The following is a 16,741-nucleotide window of genomic DNA, read 5'->3' on the forward strand; positions in this document are numbered from 1 at the left end:
ATATATATATATATATATATATAGGGAAGCATGCTTTGTCTTTTTGACACCTTTTGTCATCATTGCAATGCTTATCAGCTAAAATGCCTGATAAATTCATTTAAATCCATACCCTGATCTATACATAGATGAAAATGAACTTGTTGCTATTTGAGCACTGAAAACACTACACTTTTGGAACATTTTTCAAAAATAATTAAAAAATACCACTTGACCGATTAGCTGTAAGTAAATGTATGCTGTTATTTAGGAAAAAATGTCAGAAGTAAAAAAAAAAAGTATGTTGAGTCAGATGCAGATTTAATCAGAAATCAGTTTGAAGTGCTCTGTTACAAACATCTGTTTGATAATCTTTTAAATACAATTAGTTTCTCTTGTATTCTGTAACTTTTGCTATCAGTGTGTTCTAAACACATATATTTCTAGATGACACCTTAAACTAATGTAAAATAATTTTAGGTGTCCAAGACTGACTTTATGCCTCACCAGTACAACTAAGTTTTTTTTAGTTAAACAATACAACTATAGACCTTAATATCAGACATTTTGGCTTAAGTTTTTAATATGCACATAGTAATTGTTTTTATTGTTCTTATTTCTGGGGGGATGAACAACTTTGTTCATAACATAGTTTTTTTTCTTAATGCAATGGAATAGTAGTACAGAGAAGATGGGTATATCCTTAAACACATCAGTAATAATGATTTGTCACAAGTTGTTGTGATATTAATTAGTCACTCTGTAAATAGCATTAGGTTATTATTGGGACCAAAGAGAGACTAAAGAAGAATAAACTATCATATGTTGAGCATCTCTAAAATGGATAAATAAATGAAACGATGACCTTTTTTTTTTTTACTTATGTTCTTCTCTATAGGAGATCCAGAGGCTTAATTCACAAGTTAGGGAGAAGGAGCTGGAGCTGGAGCAGATCCGGTGTCAGCCAGACCATGAGAAGGACCGGGAGATCCAGAGACTGCGGGCAGCCCTGGAGGAGAGGGAGCGTGCAGAGGCCACCAGGACTGTCCTCTGCTCGTCGCTGGCCGAGGAGGCCGACCAGCTGCGGGGTCAGCTCGGAGCCACCGTCAAGGTGTGCCAGGAGCTGCTGACCAGGCTGGACAAGGAGAAGAAGGGGATGGGTGGAGAAGTGGAGGAGCTGTCCCAGCAGCAGAGTACCAAAGATGTATGTGTTCCAGACCTCCATCTGTAGTTGTTTCAATAAAGGCTTCTCTCCTTTTGCACCATTTACATTTTTTTTCCCTAACCCCTTTCACAGACAGCTGACCTCCTTGACTTGAGTGCAGCTAAATCCCAAATTCGACAGCTTCAGGAAGAAAATCAACAACTGAAGCAGCGCGTGGTTTATGTAAGTCCGGATTCTGACAGGAAAACCAGGATTAGCCCAAATCATTACACACAGAACCCTGCCTCAGATCACAGTGTTAAACATTGATGCCTTTCTGTCTACAGGTGCAGGATCTAAACTCCCAGTGGCAGAAATACGACTCCAGCAGGGAGGAGTACATCAGGGCTTTGTGTCAGAGGCTGAAGGAGAGCTCCGGCCAGGGCCTGCTGCCGGGGATGGGCTCCATCAGAACAGGGATCCTCCATCAGGAGATTTCCAGGCTCAACTCCTTACTGGAGGAGAAAATCAGGGAGTGTGCAAGGCTGGACAGAGAAGTGGAGGACACGAGGAGGCAAGGACATGAGCGTATCCAGACACTGGAGCAGCAGGTGGGTTTCTGCAAATGACATCATACTAGACTGTTCAATGTATGCAGCTTTTCTTCAATTAGATACCTGAAAATAGTTGAGTAATGGTCAAGCTTTCCTTTCCTAGGTCCTAATCTACACAGAAGACTTTAAGTCGGAGCGTGCTGATAGAGAACGAGCTCAAGGTCAGATCGCTGACCTGAAGGAGCAGATTTCTCAGTTAAAGCAGCAGCTGCATAAACAGGTATGTTAGCAACCCTTACTAGAGTTCTTATGAGTTAGTTGATGAATCTTATAGAAGTAGACAACTGTTTTACAGTACAGTACTCTTCTGCATGGTTGGAAGGACAGTTTACCTTGGGAGCAGTTAGATGTAAAGATGCAGTGGAGCTGATCATTTATACTCCTGCTAAATTTAGATTTCTAGTTATATAATTTCATCCAGTAAAAGGGTTTGTTTCTGTCTGGAAATGTGGCAGCAAAGTCTAAATGATAATAGTATTCAGGAAGAAAAATATAGTTTTTTTTAATTTTTATCTTTATAAATAGCATGATTGGTGTGATATATAACAGTCTACATGATAAATGGAAAAATCTTTTTTGTCCTTTATGACAATCAGACACCTTTTCAATTACTTTTTAATTTAAGTTTTTAAACAAAATAATATCTATGATTTATATTATCGTTGCCATCACCCAAATTTTTAGCTCGGTCCACAGATTTCCCCTCAGATTTAAATCTAGACCCTGGCTTCTATTACTTTCAGCCTAAAGAAACATGTTAGTAAACATAAAAGTTTCATTTAAGTCTGAATCTACCAGGGCTATCAATATTTGATGGATGAATTAAAAAGAAAATGGTATTGGCTGAGCTGTGGTCATTTTGTAGCAGTAGGGGCCCAAATCAAATCCCCTTTAATAGTGAATTCACACCAAACATGCTGTATGCATGTTCTTTGTGAGGGATTGCTGTAGAGTCAACTACAGAGTGCAAGCGAACGTCTGCTGTGACCACAAGCTCATCCAGGAGGAGTGAATCCTGGAAAGTTACTGACTCGATGCAATCAGCTGACTGGACGATCTGATTGAGCTGACTGTGTAAAGTGCGTTGAGATGACATGTGTTGTGAATTGGCTTTATATAAATTACTGTAAATGAACTGAATTCAATCTGTTATCTCGGTTTGGGGACCAATCACCCAAACCACAGAGGCAAGGTGAGGAGGAGCTTGGAAACTCAGACAGGAACAGCATGGCAAGAGGCCAAGCAGAGAGCGCAACTGGTAGCCGTCGGTTCCCCGCTCCGGAGCTATAGGAGGAGGACAAACAATGAAGGATTCCTTCTAGGGGATAAACTAAAACGGCTTTTTGAAAAGCTACCTACAAACCTCTAAATATTTTTTCTATCTTCTATTTGGACTGAAAAACACTTCATCTCCTTTGCGTTCCTTTGTTTACGTCACAACAACATCCAGTCCCTAATTGGTTGATGGAACGCACATTAACAGAAAAGTTTAGATTTTCTTAACTCCTGCAGAATTCTTTCCTCTTCTCTTAATCATGATGTTCGCTTCGCTCCTGCATGCTCCTCTACATAGGGACATCATGTAAATCAGCTCCCATCATCCGTGTTCAGATAAGGCCCCAAGTAGCCTTAGACTAGCTGTGGGTAGATCTATAGCAGCCTCTACTACTCTATTGGTCTGACAGTGTTTTTGCTGTTCTACAGGGAGCCAGCAGAGAGAGCAGAGACGTGGTCCCCCTGTGCCGTGTCCACATAGGACACAGGATCTCCCCAAGGAGAAACAAGGACTCCTCGGAGCCCCTGCTGAGGGCGGCCCCTGAAAGGCAGCAGCCACCCGCTCCGCCACAGCCAGCTGCAACATCTGCAGCCGCAGCAGCAACAAACTGGAGCGATTGCCCAGGACCGTCAGAGCTACAGTGTCCGCAGTGCCACGCCAGGTTCAATGACACTGAGGCCGCAGAGTGCATAAAGCATTTTGACGAGTGCGCCCGGCTATAAGAGGCACGCTATTGTTACCTAACACTGTTTACCAGCACTACAAGGCAGAAAAATCAGCGGGTTGGACGTTCAAGCTCCTGACTACAAACGAAACAACTGACTGAAGATGCTTCTCAAACAATGACGCAAAACCCCAAAGTTTCCCTGTTGCAAGCTTTCTGAGTCTGCATGAACCCCCTTATGAGTTCTCCTTTGGTAGGAGGGGAGGCCAAAATGCAATATCATATACTCAGATGTATATATATATATATATATATATATATATAAGTATGTATTTGTATGTATATGAATATTATATATAATTTCAAATACCTCATGGTTAAATTACAAACTTGCTGCACTTTCTTCACATTTAACCAAACCTATTGTAGGATTGTACGATTGAGAGATGATTGATAAGCTTCTTCCTTTGGATTTAGACACATGGTGCTAATATTATGTTTTCATTGGATTTTGTTTTTAATATATATATATTTTAAATGGCAGATGTAAAATAGAAGTGTATTGCTATATTGATATTTATTCTCCTTGTATGTCTAACTGGAAGACACATACATTTTTTTCTAAAGACCTGTTTTTATGTTTTAAATGTAACATAGATATTTTGTTAACTTTTGGGAACAAATAAGTATAAAATATATTACAGCAAGCCAAACGTATTTGATCAAACCTTTTTAAAGGGTTTATATGTAAAGATTGCAACCAAACTGACAACATGGATGTTGTTTTCGTCTATTATTTTTTGTAATAAAACCCTGCTGAAGGCACTCTTTTTGTAAGCGTATTTATACCGTTGAAATCTTCGTCATTCTGCTGTTTTGCTTCATTCTTGACAGAACTTAAGCCTCAAGCTTTAACTTCAGATCATGGCCTGACCACAAAACGATGGCACAACTTAATCTAAATCTGTGAGCGCATCTTTTTTAGCGTGTCACGTGTGCTTGTGTTTGTGCACGGTGGAAAACCCCTTCCCAGTGCTGCCTGAATGGGCACGCTGTGTTGCCACGGCCAGATTCCCAGCTGTTGTGCGTCGAGCCGGAGCGAACTCCACAAGCACATGTGGGAATGAGCCAGAGTTACACCCAAACCTCAACAAACTGCCTGCAGAGGAGTTGAACGAATCCGACCCTGCAAAGTATCACAAACACAGTGGCGGCAGCCCTTTGGTGAATCAGTTGTCATGGGTTTAGTGCACAAAGCACAGGAAGCTGGACATCCCCTGTTTTATAAAAAAGGAAGTACGCAGTTGCAGAGCGAAGAAAAGATAAAGCCAAACAACCTCAGAGTTTTTAGTGTAGCTGTTGTTTGCTCAAACAATGGAATATTTAAAACTAGAACCAAACCAAACTAAACACAAGAATAGGAACTATGGGTTTTTTTGTCAGTATATACTTTTATGTAATAAGAGAACCAAGCACTTGTGATAAAAGGAAATCATTTTGGTGCAGCTGTTTTTTGGTGAACTTTACACTGACTTGAAACTTGAAAAGTATTTCCTTTTAACTTTACTAGATTTTACAACTTAAAAAAAAACCCAAAGATCGTAAGCGGAAGACCAAAACAAGCAAATTTAAATTCATCACAAAGAAAAAATAATAAACTGATCATTAAGTTTGTGTGTTGTACTTTTGTCATTGACCCCTTTCACTCTGATACACCTAAATAAAAGTCAAAGCAACCAGAAGTCTGGTGAGTAAATTGATTCTACATTTTTTCACTTCAGGTCCAGTCCATCTGTTCTAGAAAAATGGATTGAGACACTGATGAACAAACAACATAAAGAAGACCAAGATCAACAGGAGCAGGTTTGCCACATCCGCTTGATTGTTTCCTGTTAAAAACACAATGTAAAACCCACCCACCACAGTAAAAACCAGCCCAAATCCAAACCCCCTTCTTAAAAACAATGAGCTCTGGATCTCCCTGTAGGACAGGAACAACTCGCTGTTATAGCCCAGAGCACTCTACTGATTTATTTTGGTATCTTTCTACTTTTAACCCGATGCTGTCTCTTAGCATAAGGTCAAATATTAGAATTAAATGCCTTCAGGCCATCACATCTCAGTGCAGCTTAGCTAAACCTTTTGCCCCATTGATACTGACCAAAATCATTTCACAGTGGAAGTTGATTGACTGTTGATCATCACTGCAAGATCATGTCACATTTTATCAATTCTCTACATTTTAAAATAAACCAGTTAATGCCCAAAGTGCAAGGACATTTTGTTGAAAAGCTTTGTTTCTGTCACACAATGGAAATTATTTTGAAAAAAAATTTCCTTCATAAAAACATTTCAACATCAAACTATCTTTATAAAGCAGCTCGAACTTTAGCAATTAGTCCAAAGCTATTTTTTTTATAGCTCAAGTTCAAAAGCAGCCAAGTTTGGCAGAAAAAGGCACCAATGTGGCAGCGATTACAAAATAATATACCAACTTTTAGAATGTTTTGAAAAAACAAACTATTCTAAAACATTTTTTATCTAAATGAACAGAGAGGATGAGAAAAGACAGCAAAATAAGCCAATTAGAGGTCCATGTTAACTCAGCTGTTGTTGGTCCACCTTACATAAAAAAAAAAAAAGGTAGAATGAAGGCCATTGCTTAAAAAAGCAATTCCTTCTGCAATTTGTCACAAGTCATGTAGGCATGGACGTAATTTTGGAAGTGGACAGGGGGGACACGCCCCCTGCACTTTTTGAAACCTCCGTTTTGGTCCCCTGCACTTTTCACTGTCCAAAATGCTACGCTACAATACCCAGACATTAATCGAGCACTAGGACCAAGCGGAAAACCGCAGCTCAAGCTGAAGCCTGCTCCCCTGAATTTAGACCGCCCACAATCACCTGGTTGGTCCACCGTCTTTTCTTGTGTGATTGGCTGTCACGGCCCTATAAACATCTGATGCGCCACTGATCTGTGATTGGATGTTTAAACGCCCTGAAGTCAGTTATATTAAAAAATACTTGCGTCCACCCCGCTTCTGAAATCAAAATTTCATCCATGCATGTAGGTAACACAGCAGCCATGTAAAAAATACAGGTCTTCTGCTCACATATGGTGGTGGTCACACGTTATGGAGGTCGTGAAATGATGCAAAGAGCAACAGAGAACCTGTTAGAGGCTGAAAAAGACGTGAAACTAGCAGATGTTTACATACTAAAATAAAAAAATATATATATATACTAAGCTACATTAAAACTAGTTAATGCCCCTGTCCAAGACTTTAGTTACATTTATAGCAATGACAACCCAAGGCCAGTCAGCCTTAGAGAGTTCAGATCTGACAGTTCCTTATTGACAAAATGATGCCAGAGTTAATTGGGCTACTTCTTGGACCCTAATTACAAACACAAATAAGCACACCATTAAACTATTGCAAAGTATGTTATTCTAAGTCAAATCTAAGACTTCAGATAGAAAAAAAAAATTATATCTTTAGAGCTGGGGTCAGGTTCTGAGCTGAAAATGTTTGTCCCATAAAGGACTTAAAACCAGATCATTTACTGATTACATGAGAACAGGGGAACTCCAACGGCTACTGTATTCGGTAAATGTACTTTAATACTACATGGATTTTTAACATGTATTTTACTGTTAGTGGGAAACATAAGTGCATTACATGATTCAATAGAAAGAGAAGTGACTTCCACATAGGATGTTTCTCAATGCTGCTTCAGATTACCTAAGCTCCACTCATCTTACATTGCTTTAGTACATAAAAGGTAGACAGTTAGAGGTCAGGTGAATATACAGTAAACATTAGATTGTGTCATAGGATGTACTTTAAACCTTTACTGGCATACTGTGTATACATTACTTACTGCAAGTACTGTTTTTTCAAAAAATCTGGATTCGGAAATATTTCCACAGCCTTAGTTTGTTTGTTTTTTTAAACCCCTAGTTATGTTGTTTTATTTCCAATCATCTTTTTATTTCAATCTTTAAAATACCCCAAATTTCACATGTCTTTTTATTTCTTTCCATCCCTCTAGAATTGAGTAGCTTTTTTTTTTTAGATTGTGAGATTGAAAGTCTTATTGTCCAGTTGATGGTTAAACTCAGTCCTGCAAGGTTCCCAGGTAATACAAAATGTAAACCAAGCCCACATCATCAGCCAATTCACAACAACTCAATTCAGTTCAAAAATACTTTAATACCAAAGGGAAATTTCTCTGTTATGAACTTCCACATTTACCATAACTCTGTGGAGACAACAATGTAGCCGTTGTTTTTTTCCTTTTCATTTCCCATGCCTTTTAGTATTGCACAGAACTGCTTGGACTTGCTGTCTGGAATACATGCAAATGGCCTTTCACTTGTGAGAAAACATTTTCAGCATAGAATATCTAATCTGAGTGGTTTGGAAATGGTTTGTACAGCAAAGGTTGAACATTGATAAGCAGCAGTTTATCTATGATCATTGCTGATAGGTCTCTCTGTCAACGTATTTATACAGATGTACATTGCTGTGAACATGTAATCGGCCACCTACATACTTTGTTTTTTCAGGCTAAAATTTTTCAGATTAAACTAATTTGAATACCCCTAAATATAGCAAAGTAAATATAAATGATGTTTGCAAATGAGTTTTTAATTTAGGTGTAAACAAAAATAAAAAAGCTATGCAAACCTACCTGACCCATACCTCTAATAAACTTAGCTGCAGCAACTGCCAGCAAGTGTTTGCAACAAAGGTATCTGTATTTCAAATAACCGAAGTAAATATGGTCTTGTCTTCGTGTATTTCTATATTTAGCTACACTGCAGCGTTGTTGTTTTTTTTTGTTTTTCTTTCTTTCTTTGAATAGAATAGAATTCAACTTTGTCATTAAACTGCCACAAATACCAATCAATGAAATGTCCTCATTGTTGGTGTTAAGAGGTGTTCTGGCATGCGACAGCTGTGGAGAAAAAGCTGTTCCAGAGGGCAGAGTGAGTGGAGTCTTTGGTGATATCCCAGCCCTTTTCAGACACTGCTTCCTGTAGATGTCCTTGATGGCAGGGAGCAGTGCCCCAGGGATGTGCTGGACAGTTTTCACCCCCCTCAGCAAGGCAGAGCAGCCCCCATACCAAACTGTGATACAGTTGTTGAGGATGCTCTCGATTGTGCAGTGGTAGAAGCTCGTGAGGTTCTCTGATGACAGATGGTTCTTCTTCAGGGTCCTCATGAACTGGGAACTTTGTCTGTCTTACTTGATAAGATGTTCTCTTTTATGGTTTTCTTAGTTAACAGCAGATTTTATAGTTGAGGGTGGTTTGTGCGGTTCCTCAAATGGCAAAGAAACACCCAAATTCAGCCAGCATGTGTGATTGTTTCAGGAATTTTTTCCCAAAATTCCCTTTTGTTTTACTAATATGCACAATATTTCCCTGAAATCCTTGTGGATGATCAAGAGGTTTTTTGTTTTGTTTTTTGCAAATGCAAGTTCCCGAAGGGGTTTGGGCCTCGAACCTTTCCTATGGGATGTGTTAGATGACTTATTTCCATTTATTTCCACCTGTTGTTGCATGTTCTTAGGAAATTATCATATTGCTTATTCTGAGCCTTTGGCCTACTTTGTGTTGTCAGTCAAGTTCAACATAAGTCGTCCTTTTGTTATACAGTTATCAGTCCAGTGTAAATCAAACTCGAAAATAATTTGTAAAAGACTTAATACTTTTTTTCAAGTTGGAAACAACCCATAAAGAACCAGCAATGTATAGCCTACCAACTTTTTCCATTTACTTTAAAGTTCTGGGAACTTCCCCCATGATTATATAAGTTGATAATTGTATTTCATTTTCTTATTTCAATCATTTTGTTAAAAGAAAAACATCAAAATGTTTTTTTTTTTTTTTTTTAAAGCTAGGCTGCCATAAATAAGGTTTAAAAGAAGATATATAAGTCAAGTAACTAATATTGAGGGTTTTTTTTATTGTTTGAAAAACTTAAAGCATTGAAATTAAGATTTTTTTTTTTAGGTTTAGAAATATGAAGAATAGCAGCTGTATTTGATTTTCAGATTACCTCATATTATCCAAGTCTCACAATGAAACTTGGCAGCGTCGCACGTAAAGTCAATAATTAACTATGAAGGGGAAATACTTGAGGTGAAAAGATTTCCACCACACTGATTTTATTAATAAAGCTTTATCTGATGTACCCACAGAAATACGGTTGCCATATTTGGCTTTTAAAGTTTTAGGATGTCATTTTAAAGCAAACCATGCACAAAGCTGAAAAAAAAAAAAAAAAAAAAAAACAGGCCACGAGGCGTCTGACAGGGATTCTCCCCCCGCCAGCTCACTCCTACGCGTTACAACAGGGTCTAAAAGTGACTGAACTTCCACACAAGCGCTCAACCCACCCATCTCCTCTCAGAGTGGAAATAAATAGGTCACAAGTCCCCACCTGAGTCTCTGGGAACTTTTCTAAGAAACAAAGAATTAATAAGAAAGGTTACGACAGAGGGTCAGTTCCTGTCGGAAACCTGTTTTCAAAGCATCAGGGTGTACAGAAGTACCCTCTTGTGCTGACGCAGACAGGGAAACTTCAGCCTTCCACTTATCCAGGTAAATACAGAATGGATGGATACAGCCATTAATCTTATGTGAATCCTAAAAGAATGGGAATTTCCCTCCATTGCATGGAAATTCCCCCCCCAAAAAACATACAGGTTCGTTTCAAATGGATTGCTGTGGCCGTGAGATCGTTTAATTCAATGTTTATTGATAGACTCAGTAGGCATTAATGCAAACTGCTTGTTTTCAGTCTTGTCGGTTGGAAGTCGACAGTTTGGTTTGTCCCATCACTGAGTTGGATTTTAGCCTGGAAGGAGGAAGGGGATTCCCTCTTTGGGATTATATATGGTTCTGAGATGCTCCAGGCACTTCTGTAATTAAAAGAACAGTGTTCTTATCACAAGCTGAAAAGCAGCTCTCAACCCTACAAAGACAATTACCCCCAAATGTAAAGACAGCTATTGCTGTATAAAACATTACAGAGAGCCCCTCTACCTAATCTGCTCCATTTTCACATTTCATTTAGATCACGTCCTACGTTTGTGGGTCTCAATCTTCGGGGTGTTTTTTTGACTCTACATTTGCGTAGATTTGCCTAAATGTGGTAGATCCAATATTACATCAGCGCTGACTGAGAGCAAGTTCACACTACGAGCAGCCAGACTGTCATTCATACCTGAAATGATTTATGAGTCATCACGGGGAGCTCTAGCAAGCAAAAAAGAAGAAAAATGACATGGCCTGTATGAAGAACCTTTACCACAGAACACACTCATCAGTTTGGAACTCATGAATCTCCCGTTTTGAGACTCAGCAACACTAAGGACAAGAGGAAGCAGCAAAGAACACAACCATACCTCATTTCCTCTTCCTTATTAATCATTTAGGCCTTCAAAAAATGAATTGTTGAATGTACCAATCAAAAAGCATTTTGGGATTTTTTATTTTGTCAAATTTAGTGCACTAAAACGTATCTCATTATCCAGTTTTAGAAAGAAAATTAAACCTACAACTGTCATAATTGTTTTAAACCAATAAGCTGACATTGCTATATTGCAACAAGGAAAGTGGAGCATAAATCCCGTTAACAAAATCATTTTTTAATTGAACAATTACATTTTAAGTTTAACACCTTAAAGCCAAGTGTATCATATTTGACGCGAGTTTTTGAGACTTATAATGATCAATGTGATGTTTTTCTGCTTGAAAAACTGATTTTAACATTCAAACAGATGCCTAACAAATGCCTAATGTCTCACATTTGATGCAAATAAACGATTTAATTAAACTCAATTTAACAAAAATTTTCAGAAGGTTCAAGACATTCTAATTTTGAAAAACTTAAATGTTCTATCAAGTATTTCATGGTTTAGGCTTTATAGGGTTAACTATTACACTTCTTCTGTGGTATTGTGTTGAATCCTTGATTCACTAACTGCCTCGAAGGGATTTTAAATCAGTGGATAAGAAAGATTTGTGTGCAAAAACAGTTGAAAACTGCTTAAGGTTTATCTGACATACTCTGCAACTGAAACTTGAATCTTGGGATCTACTTGACTCAGTTGCAAAGCCCCTCTTGATTGATTATGACTGTTGATTGGAGGATTTCCCATAAGGAACTGGTACATAAATGTGAGTCACCCTGCAACTCTGCATGCAGCCGCAGAGGTGCAAAAGTGGGTAAAGATTCCTGCCATAGAGCAGGAAGTCAAGACAGTTCTGTCTCCCCAAAAACAAAAACACTATGGTTTAAACCTTAGATCAATAAAATTATATTTTGCATGAAAAAAATTCATTCTTGTACAAGTTTGTTTAAAGTAACCTAATTAGGATACATCTAATACAACTGTTATATACGTGATTTAAAACTGAATCTATGATCGGATCGTTGCATTAAGCTCATCATTTAGTATAAAATGCCTGCGTTTATGGCCTAATGTAACATTTAAATTTTAGAAGTCATTTTTCTTTATCTGTAAAGTGAAACAATCATAATCAACGAGGCTTGAATCATCAGTCTGTGTGTAAATGACTTTTTTTCTGTGATATTCAAATTTAATGAAACGGTCTAAATTAATTGTAGTTTAGTGGAAAAAACACTATATATTTGTTTTAAACTTTCATGTAATTTCATTTAATTTAAAGAAGAGAAATGATTATGCCAAGTAGTTAAGTTTTAGAGATTCTGATTAAAACCAATAGAAGTTCTAAATATAAGTCTTGAACACTGCTTCATGACAGAAGGACAAAACATGAGATTTAATATTTGGGATAAAACATCAGGACACAAACCTGGGTTCATTCTTTCTGGGTTTTTCCTCCATTCAGCATGAATGTGGATCAAATTCAGTCTCATACCAGTAGGGAGCTTATGCAAGGCGCTGGCCGTTAGGTAAGCCAGCAAACATTTCCCAACTAACACAACTTGCTTACCTGAACCTATAAGTACTTGGTAGAAAAGCGTTCCTTTTTTTTGCGTGTAGTAAGATTTTGCAACAAAATGCACTTTAGCTTTAAAAAGTATCAGGTGTTACAACAGGAAGGATTGGGTTGCAACTCCTTGTGGTGGCTTTATACAAGTAGAACTAGCATTGTTTTTTTAGATGTTACCTTATATTGAGGGAAAAAACCCTTAGTTTGAATAAATCTCCACTTTTTTTTGTTTAAGACAAGCGAGTAATCACTGCAGAACAGCTAGCAGAACTAGGAAGCAAGGAAAATAAACATGGAAGGTTTAGGATTAGAATATGCTGAATAAAAGGTTAACCTGTGGTGATATTTGTAATTTAGAGCACACAGAAACATGAAATCTTTGGGGGCAACTGTGGTTGCCATACCAATTTGTAATATTTTGACGTCAGTTGCTACCAGTTGACACTGAGGTGTAGCTGAGAGAATAAATTACTAAAATGCATCTTGTTTTTGGCTTTTTCTTGCAAACTACATTCTATAGAACTGTAACAGGACAAAGAAAATAATAAGATGAAACATCTTCACTTGTTTCCTTTTAAGATAAACTAATGCTAATGGCTCAGCAGGATTTTACAGAAACAAATCCCATTTCCTTTATTTAGAGGAAAGTAGCAACCATTTGTTCAGTAGTTCTCTGTATAGGCGTTGCTAAGGAAGTTGCTTAGATTTTAGCTGATCAAAGCACCAGTCAGGTTAATGTAGCTATGGGTGATATACTATTGGTATGGTTACAGGAATCTATGGATCCATTTACCCTTTTATATTGTTTTAATTTACCGTATACAGAAAATAAAATTTGACACAAGACACGTAAGCCTGCCATTCTACTGTATTCCATCTTTCAAAAAAGAAAGACAAGATTTAATATTACTTAACAATATGTTAAAAGTAGCCAGACTGGCTTCAGTGTTAATACAATATACACTCTATAACATGTTGATAGTGTGAGTATTGTTCTTTTTCGATTTCATTCTGTAAGTATTGACACAAGCTGGCTACAGGTCAAAGAAAAGAAAGAAAAATAACGGATTTTTCCTAATAATTTTAAACAGAACTTAGAACCAAAAAAAGAACATTGTCAAGTATTACAGCTTCCTCCATTCTATGAAATTGGATGGAGGCGGTGGGGGCGGAGGGAAGGGGAAACCAGCAGACAAAGCCTATTCCTTGTGAATCAAGTAGAATAGACACCGTGGAACGATAGGATAGTAAGCCACAAAATGTCAAATACAGCTTTAATTCAGAAATTTTTTTCTAGTTTCCATAGTCTCTTTTTTTCATAAGGAAACCATCCAGAAATAATAAGCATCTTTTGACTACAGGTTTGCCGGTGGCCATTATAGTCAAAAGAAACCCTAAAAGCACACAAGCACGCAAGGAAGATTAATCAGATGTAGAATAGCTTTCTGTGATTCTTTTTGTATCATTTCCATTGAATCTTTGCAGGTAAATTAGTCCAGATGGATCTGTGGTGGTACCACATAGGAACAAGAACAAAGCAAGGCAGCGTGGGTGTGGTCTGGGCACAGCAGGAGAGAAGGTCTGGGGGGGACAAGTGGGTGAAGGTGATGGGTCACGGGTGAAGGGTGGCTTGATATAGCAATCAGGGTAATGATTTGTGTTCCGATAAGTTAACAACACCCTCAATGTGCAGCAAATGTAGCTTTCTTCAAGCTAAAGTTTGACCAGTTTATGGAGAGCCGCTGACGAGTCTGTCTGGCAGAGTCCAAGCAAAATCTGAAAAAGAGAGAGATAGAATGAAAGTCTGAATCTACTTTATTGCCCAAATTTGTTCACATAGATGAACGAGGAATTTAATTTTTGGTTTTGAATGCTTATGTCATAAAACAATTAGGAAAAAACAAAAAAAAAACAAAAAACAAACATCTACCAAAGCAAATTCAATTTTTATAGTTATAAACAAACACAGATTCAATCATTGACTAAAATTCACTACAATATTTACCTCTAGGGCCAGATAATAACGATCACTACACAGACATATCTACTACTAAGAATCAAGCATGGAAATCTTATAGAAAAATTCAACCTTAAGTGTGGGAATATTTATTCAGTGGAACCATGTCAACATCTGAAAAGAGTTACCAACTCTCATATCCTAGGGCTGTGCAACATGGCTAAAACATATAACATGGTATAAAGCTTTAGTGTCAGTCAATGTAAATAGTTGTAGGGCTGCAACAACGAATCGATAAAAATCGACTTTTAAAAGCGTTGGCAACGAATTTCATCATCGATTAGTTGTGTCGCGCGATTAATGCGTCATCCGCCACCGCCGTCATCACATCCACTTGACTGAAACGGGGGAAGAAAAAAAATACGGCAGAGCAAGTCAGCGCTGGAGGTGCAGTGTTGCCAATTCAGCGACTTTTCAGACCCCTCCAGTGACTATTTTTCAAAAAAGCGACTGGCGACAAATCTGGCGACTGAGGAAGCCGCCATGTTCTTTAGACTGAACTGTCGCGCTTCTCGTTGCATCACACCTCAACCCGCCTCAAAGCCAACGCTGATTGGACGTTCGTTTGGTGAACGGCTCCAAATTTTCTTCAACGGAGAGTCTCCAGACTAATTAGTGAGTGAAATCTTGAAAGCTCGCGAGATCAGGATGGTCTCACAAGGCTACTATTTAACAAGAGGTCCGCCCTACTACCAACCTTGCTTAGAAATGTGCCTGAAAGGTAAATACATACTTTTTCCTCTCCCTACACCCCCCATATAGTGTATGCATGTCTATTGCTATACATGGAAAATAATTGATGTCTCTTACATTAACGACGTTTTTCTCACAAGATAAAAATGGGCATAAATAGTTACTCCAAGCAAGTGCCTTTAAAAATAAAATAAATTAAGTATTCTATTACCCCTACTTTATTTTCAAAGAAATTTCTAAGTACTAACCCATTTCTAGTATTTCTGGATCAGAAAGAAAAAGATGGAGGTCACAGAAAAGAAAAAAAACATAAAATTTCTTACATTGATATCTTAGTCAGCAAACTTGCATTGGCGTTTACTTTTTTATGAAGTGCTAAATATGGAATCCAGCAACTATGCTAATTGGACTAGATAGGTGCAAACAGCATGGTGCTTTTTATGGACACTAAAGGATGTAGTTCCATAATCAGCTTATCCAAAAGCTAGGAACCAGAGTAGATAAATATGATGGCCCTACAAGTGGTATCTTTTTAAAAATGTAATAAGAATATAGTCAAGGTTATATTAGGTTAACACACATACCTTTTGAAATACTCCACCTCCCTCTCAGTTTCATCCATTTCTGTGCTATCAAGGTCGATGTCTTTGGGCAAGAATACGTCATCTGAAAAACAAACGAAAAAAATAGATTTTGGCTTTATCTGTAAAACTTACTTCAGTGACTTCAGACTAGCAATATGAGCAGCCCACACAATCACAAACCACAGAGTGGCTTTAACACAAAAACCAGGAGGCCAACCAATGAAGAACTGATATAGTGCTGTCCACCTAATGCAGTGTTCATTGAGTCATTTTCTAGTTGCAGCAGGTAGCATTTCAGCACTTTCTCAGAAATAAGAGTATTAGAAGATCCTACGAAATAAAACGCCACATTTCTTGTTAAGAAGATTTTGTCTCTTGTACTTTTCATGTCTTGTAGCTTTCAAGGTAAAAGCTTTTAGCTACAGTCCCTGTGTACATCTGAGACATTTATTCCATCTTTGACTCCAAACTAAAAATCCTTGAGTTGTTATAAACACATTTACAAACAAGAAGTCTTTTGCAAAAATAACAAGGAAGAATGTATAAATGCTGAGAACCTGCTTCGACTAAATGCTTAAGTTACTCTCTAATGTAATAAAAGACAGTTTAATTACCGTAAATTCTCTAATATTGGCCTGTATTCCAATAGCGGCCGGGTCTCTAATAATGGCCGGCCTCGCTATCAGACGAGGTAAATAATGGCCGGTCTCTAATACAGGCCGGGGCTATAAACGTTTTTTCTGGGCATACCTCAACATTATACTTGTGGTAGTAA

General features: G+C 37.9%; 2 protein-coding genes across 3 annotated transcripts in view; one reads left to right on the forward strand and one right to left on the reverse strand.

Annotated features, from left to right (window-relative positions):
- tnip2 (TNFAIP3 interacting protein 2) overlaps positions 1-4,481 on the forward strand; it is a 5,559-nt gene extending 1,078 nt beyond the window's left edge. The window contains exons 2-6 of the mRNA XM_015377334.1: positions 878-1,183; positions 1,277-1,366; positions 1,471-1,734; positions 1,841-1,957; positions 3,442-4,481. Coding sequence (XP_015232820.1) covers positions 878-1,183; positions 1,277-1,366; positions 1,471-1,734; positions 1,841-1,957; positions 3,442-3,735 — 1,071 coding nt within the window. The 3' untranslated portion in view covers positions 3,736-4,481. The remainder of the gene's footprint in view (positions 1-877; positions 1,184-1,276; positions 1,367-1,470; positions 1,735-1,840; positions 1,958-3,441) is intronic.
- Positions 4,482-13,464: 8,983 nt separating this feature from the next.
- The window catches only part of fam193a (family with sequence similarity 193 member A), a 26,623-nt gene continuing 23,346 nt past the window's right edge, over positions 13,465-16,741 (reverse strand). Inside the window, exons 22-23 of one of the 2 annotated variants that reach the window (XM_015377364.1) lie at positions 15,967-16,048; positions 13,465-14,448 (exon numbers count right to left, since the gene is read on the reverse strand). In XM_015377364.1, coding sequence (XP_015232850.1) covers positions 14,355-14,448; positions 15,967-16,048 — 176 coding nt within the window. In that variant the 3' untranslated portion in view covers positions 13,465-14,354. The remainder of the gene's footprint in view (positions 14,449-15,966; positions 16,049-16,741) is intronic. The other variant, XM_015377363.1, reaches the window with a different exon arrangement.

This window comes from Cyprinodon variegatus, unplaced genomic scaffold, assembly GCF_000732505.1.
Source record: "Cyprinodon variegatus isolate N-32 unplaced genomic scaffold, C_variegatus-1.0 Scaffold152, whole genome shotgun sequence".
Taxonomy (NCBI): Eukaryota; Metazoa; Chordata; class Actinopteri; order Cyprinodontiformes; family Cyprinodontidae; genus Cyprinodon; species Cyprinodon variegatus.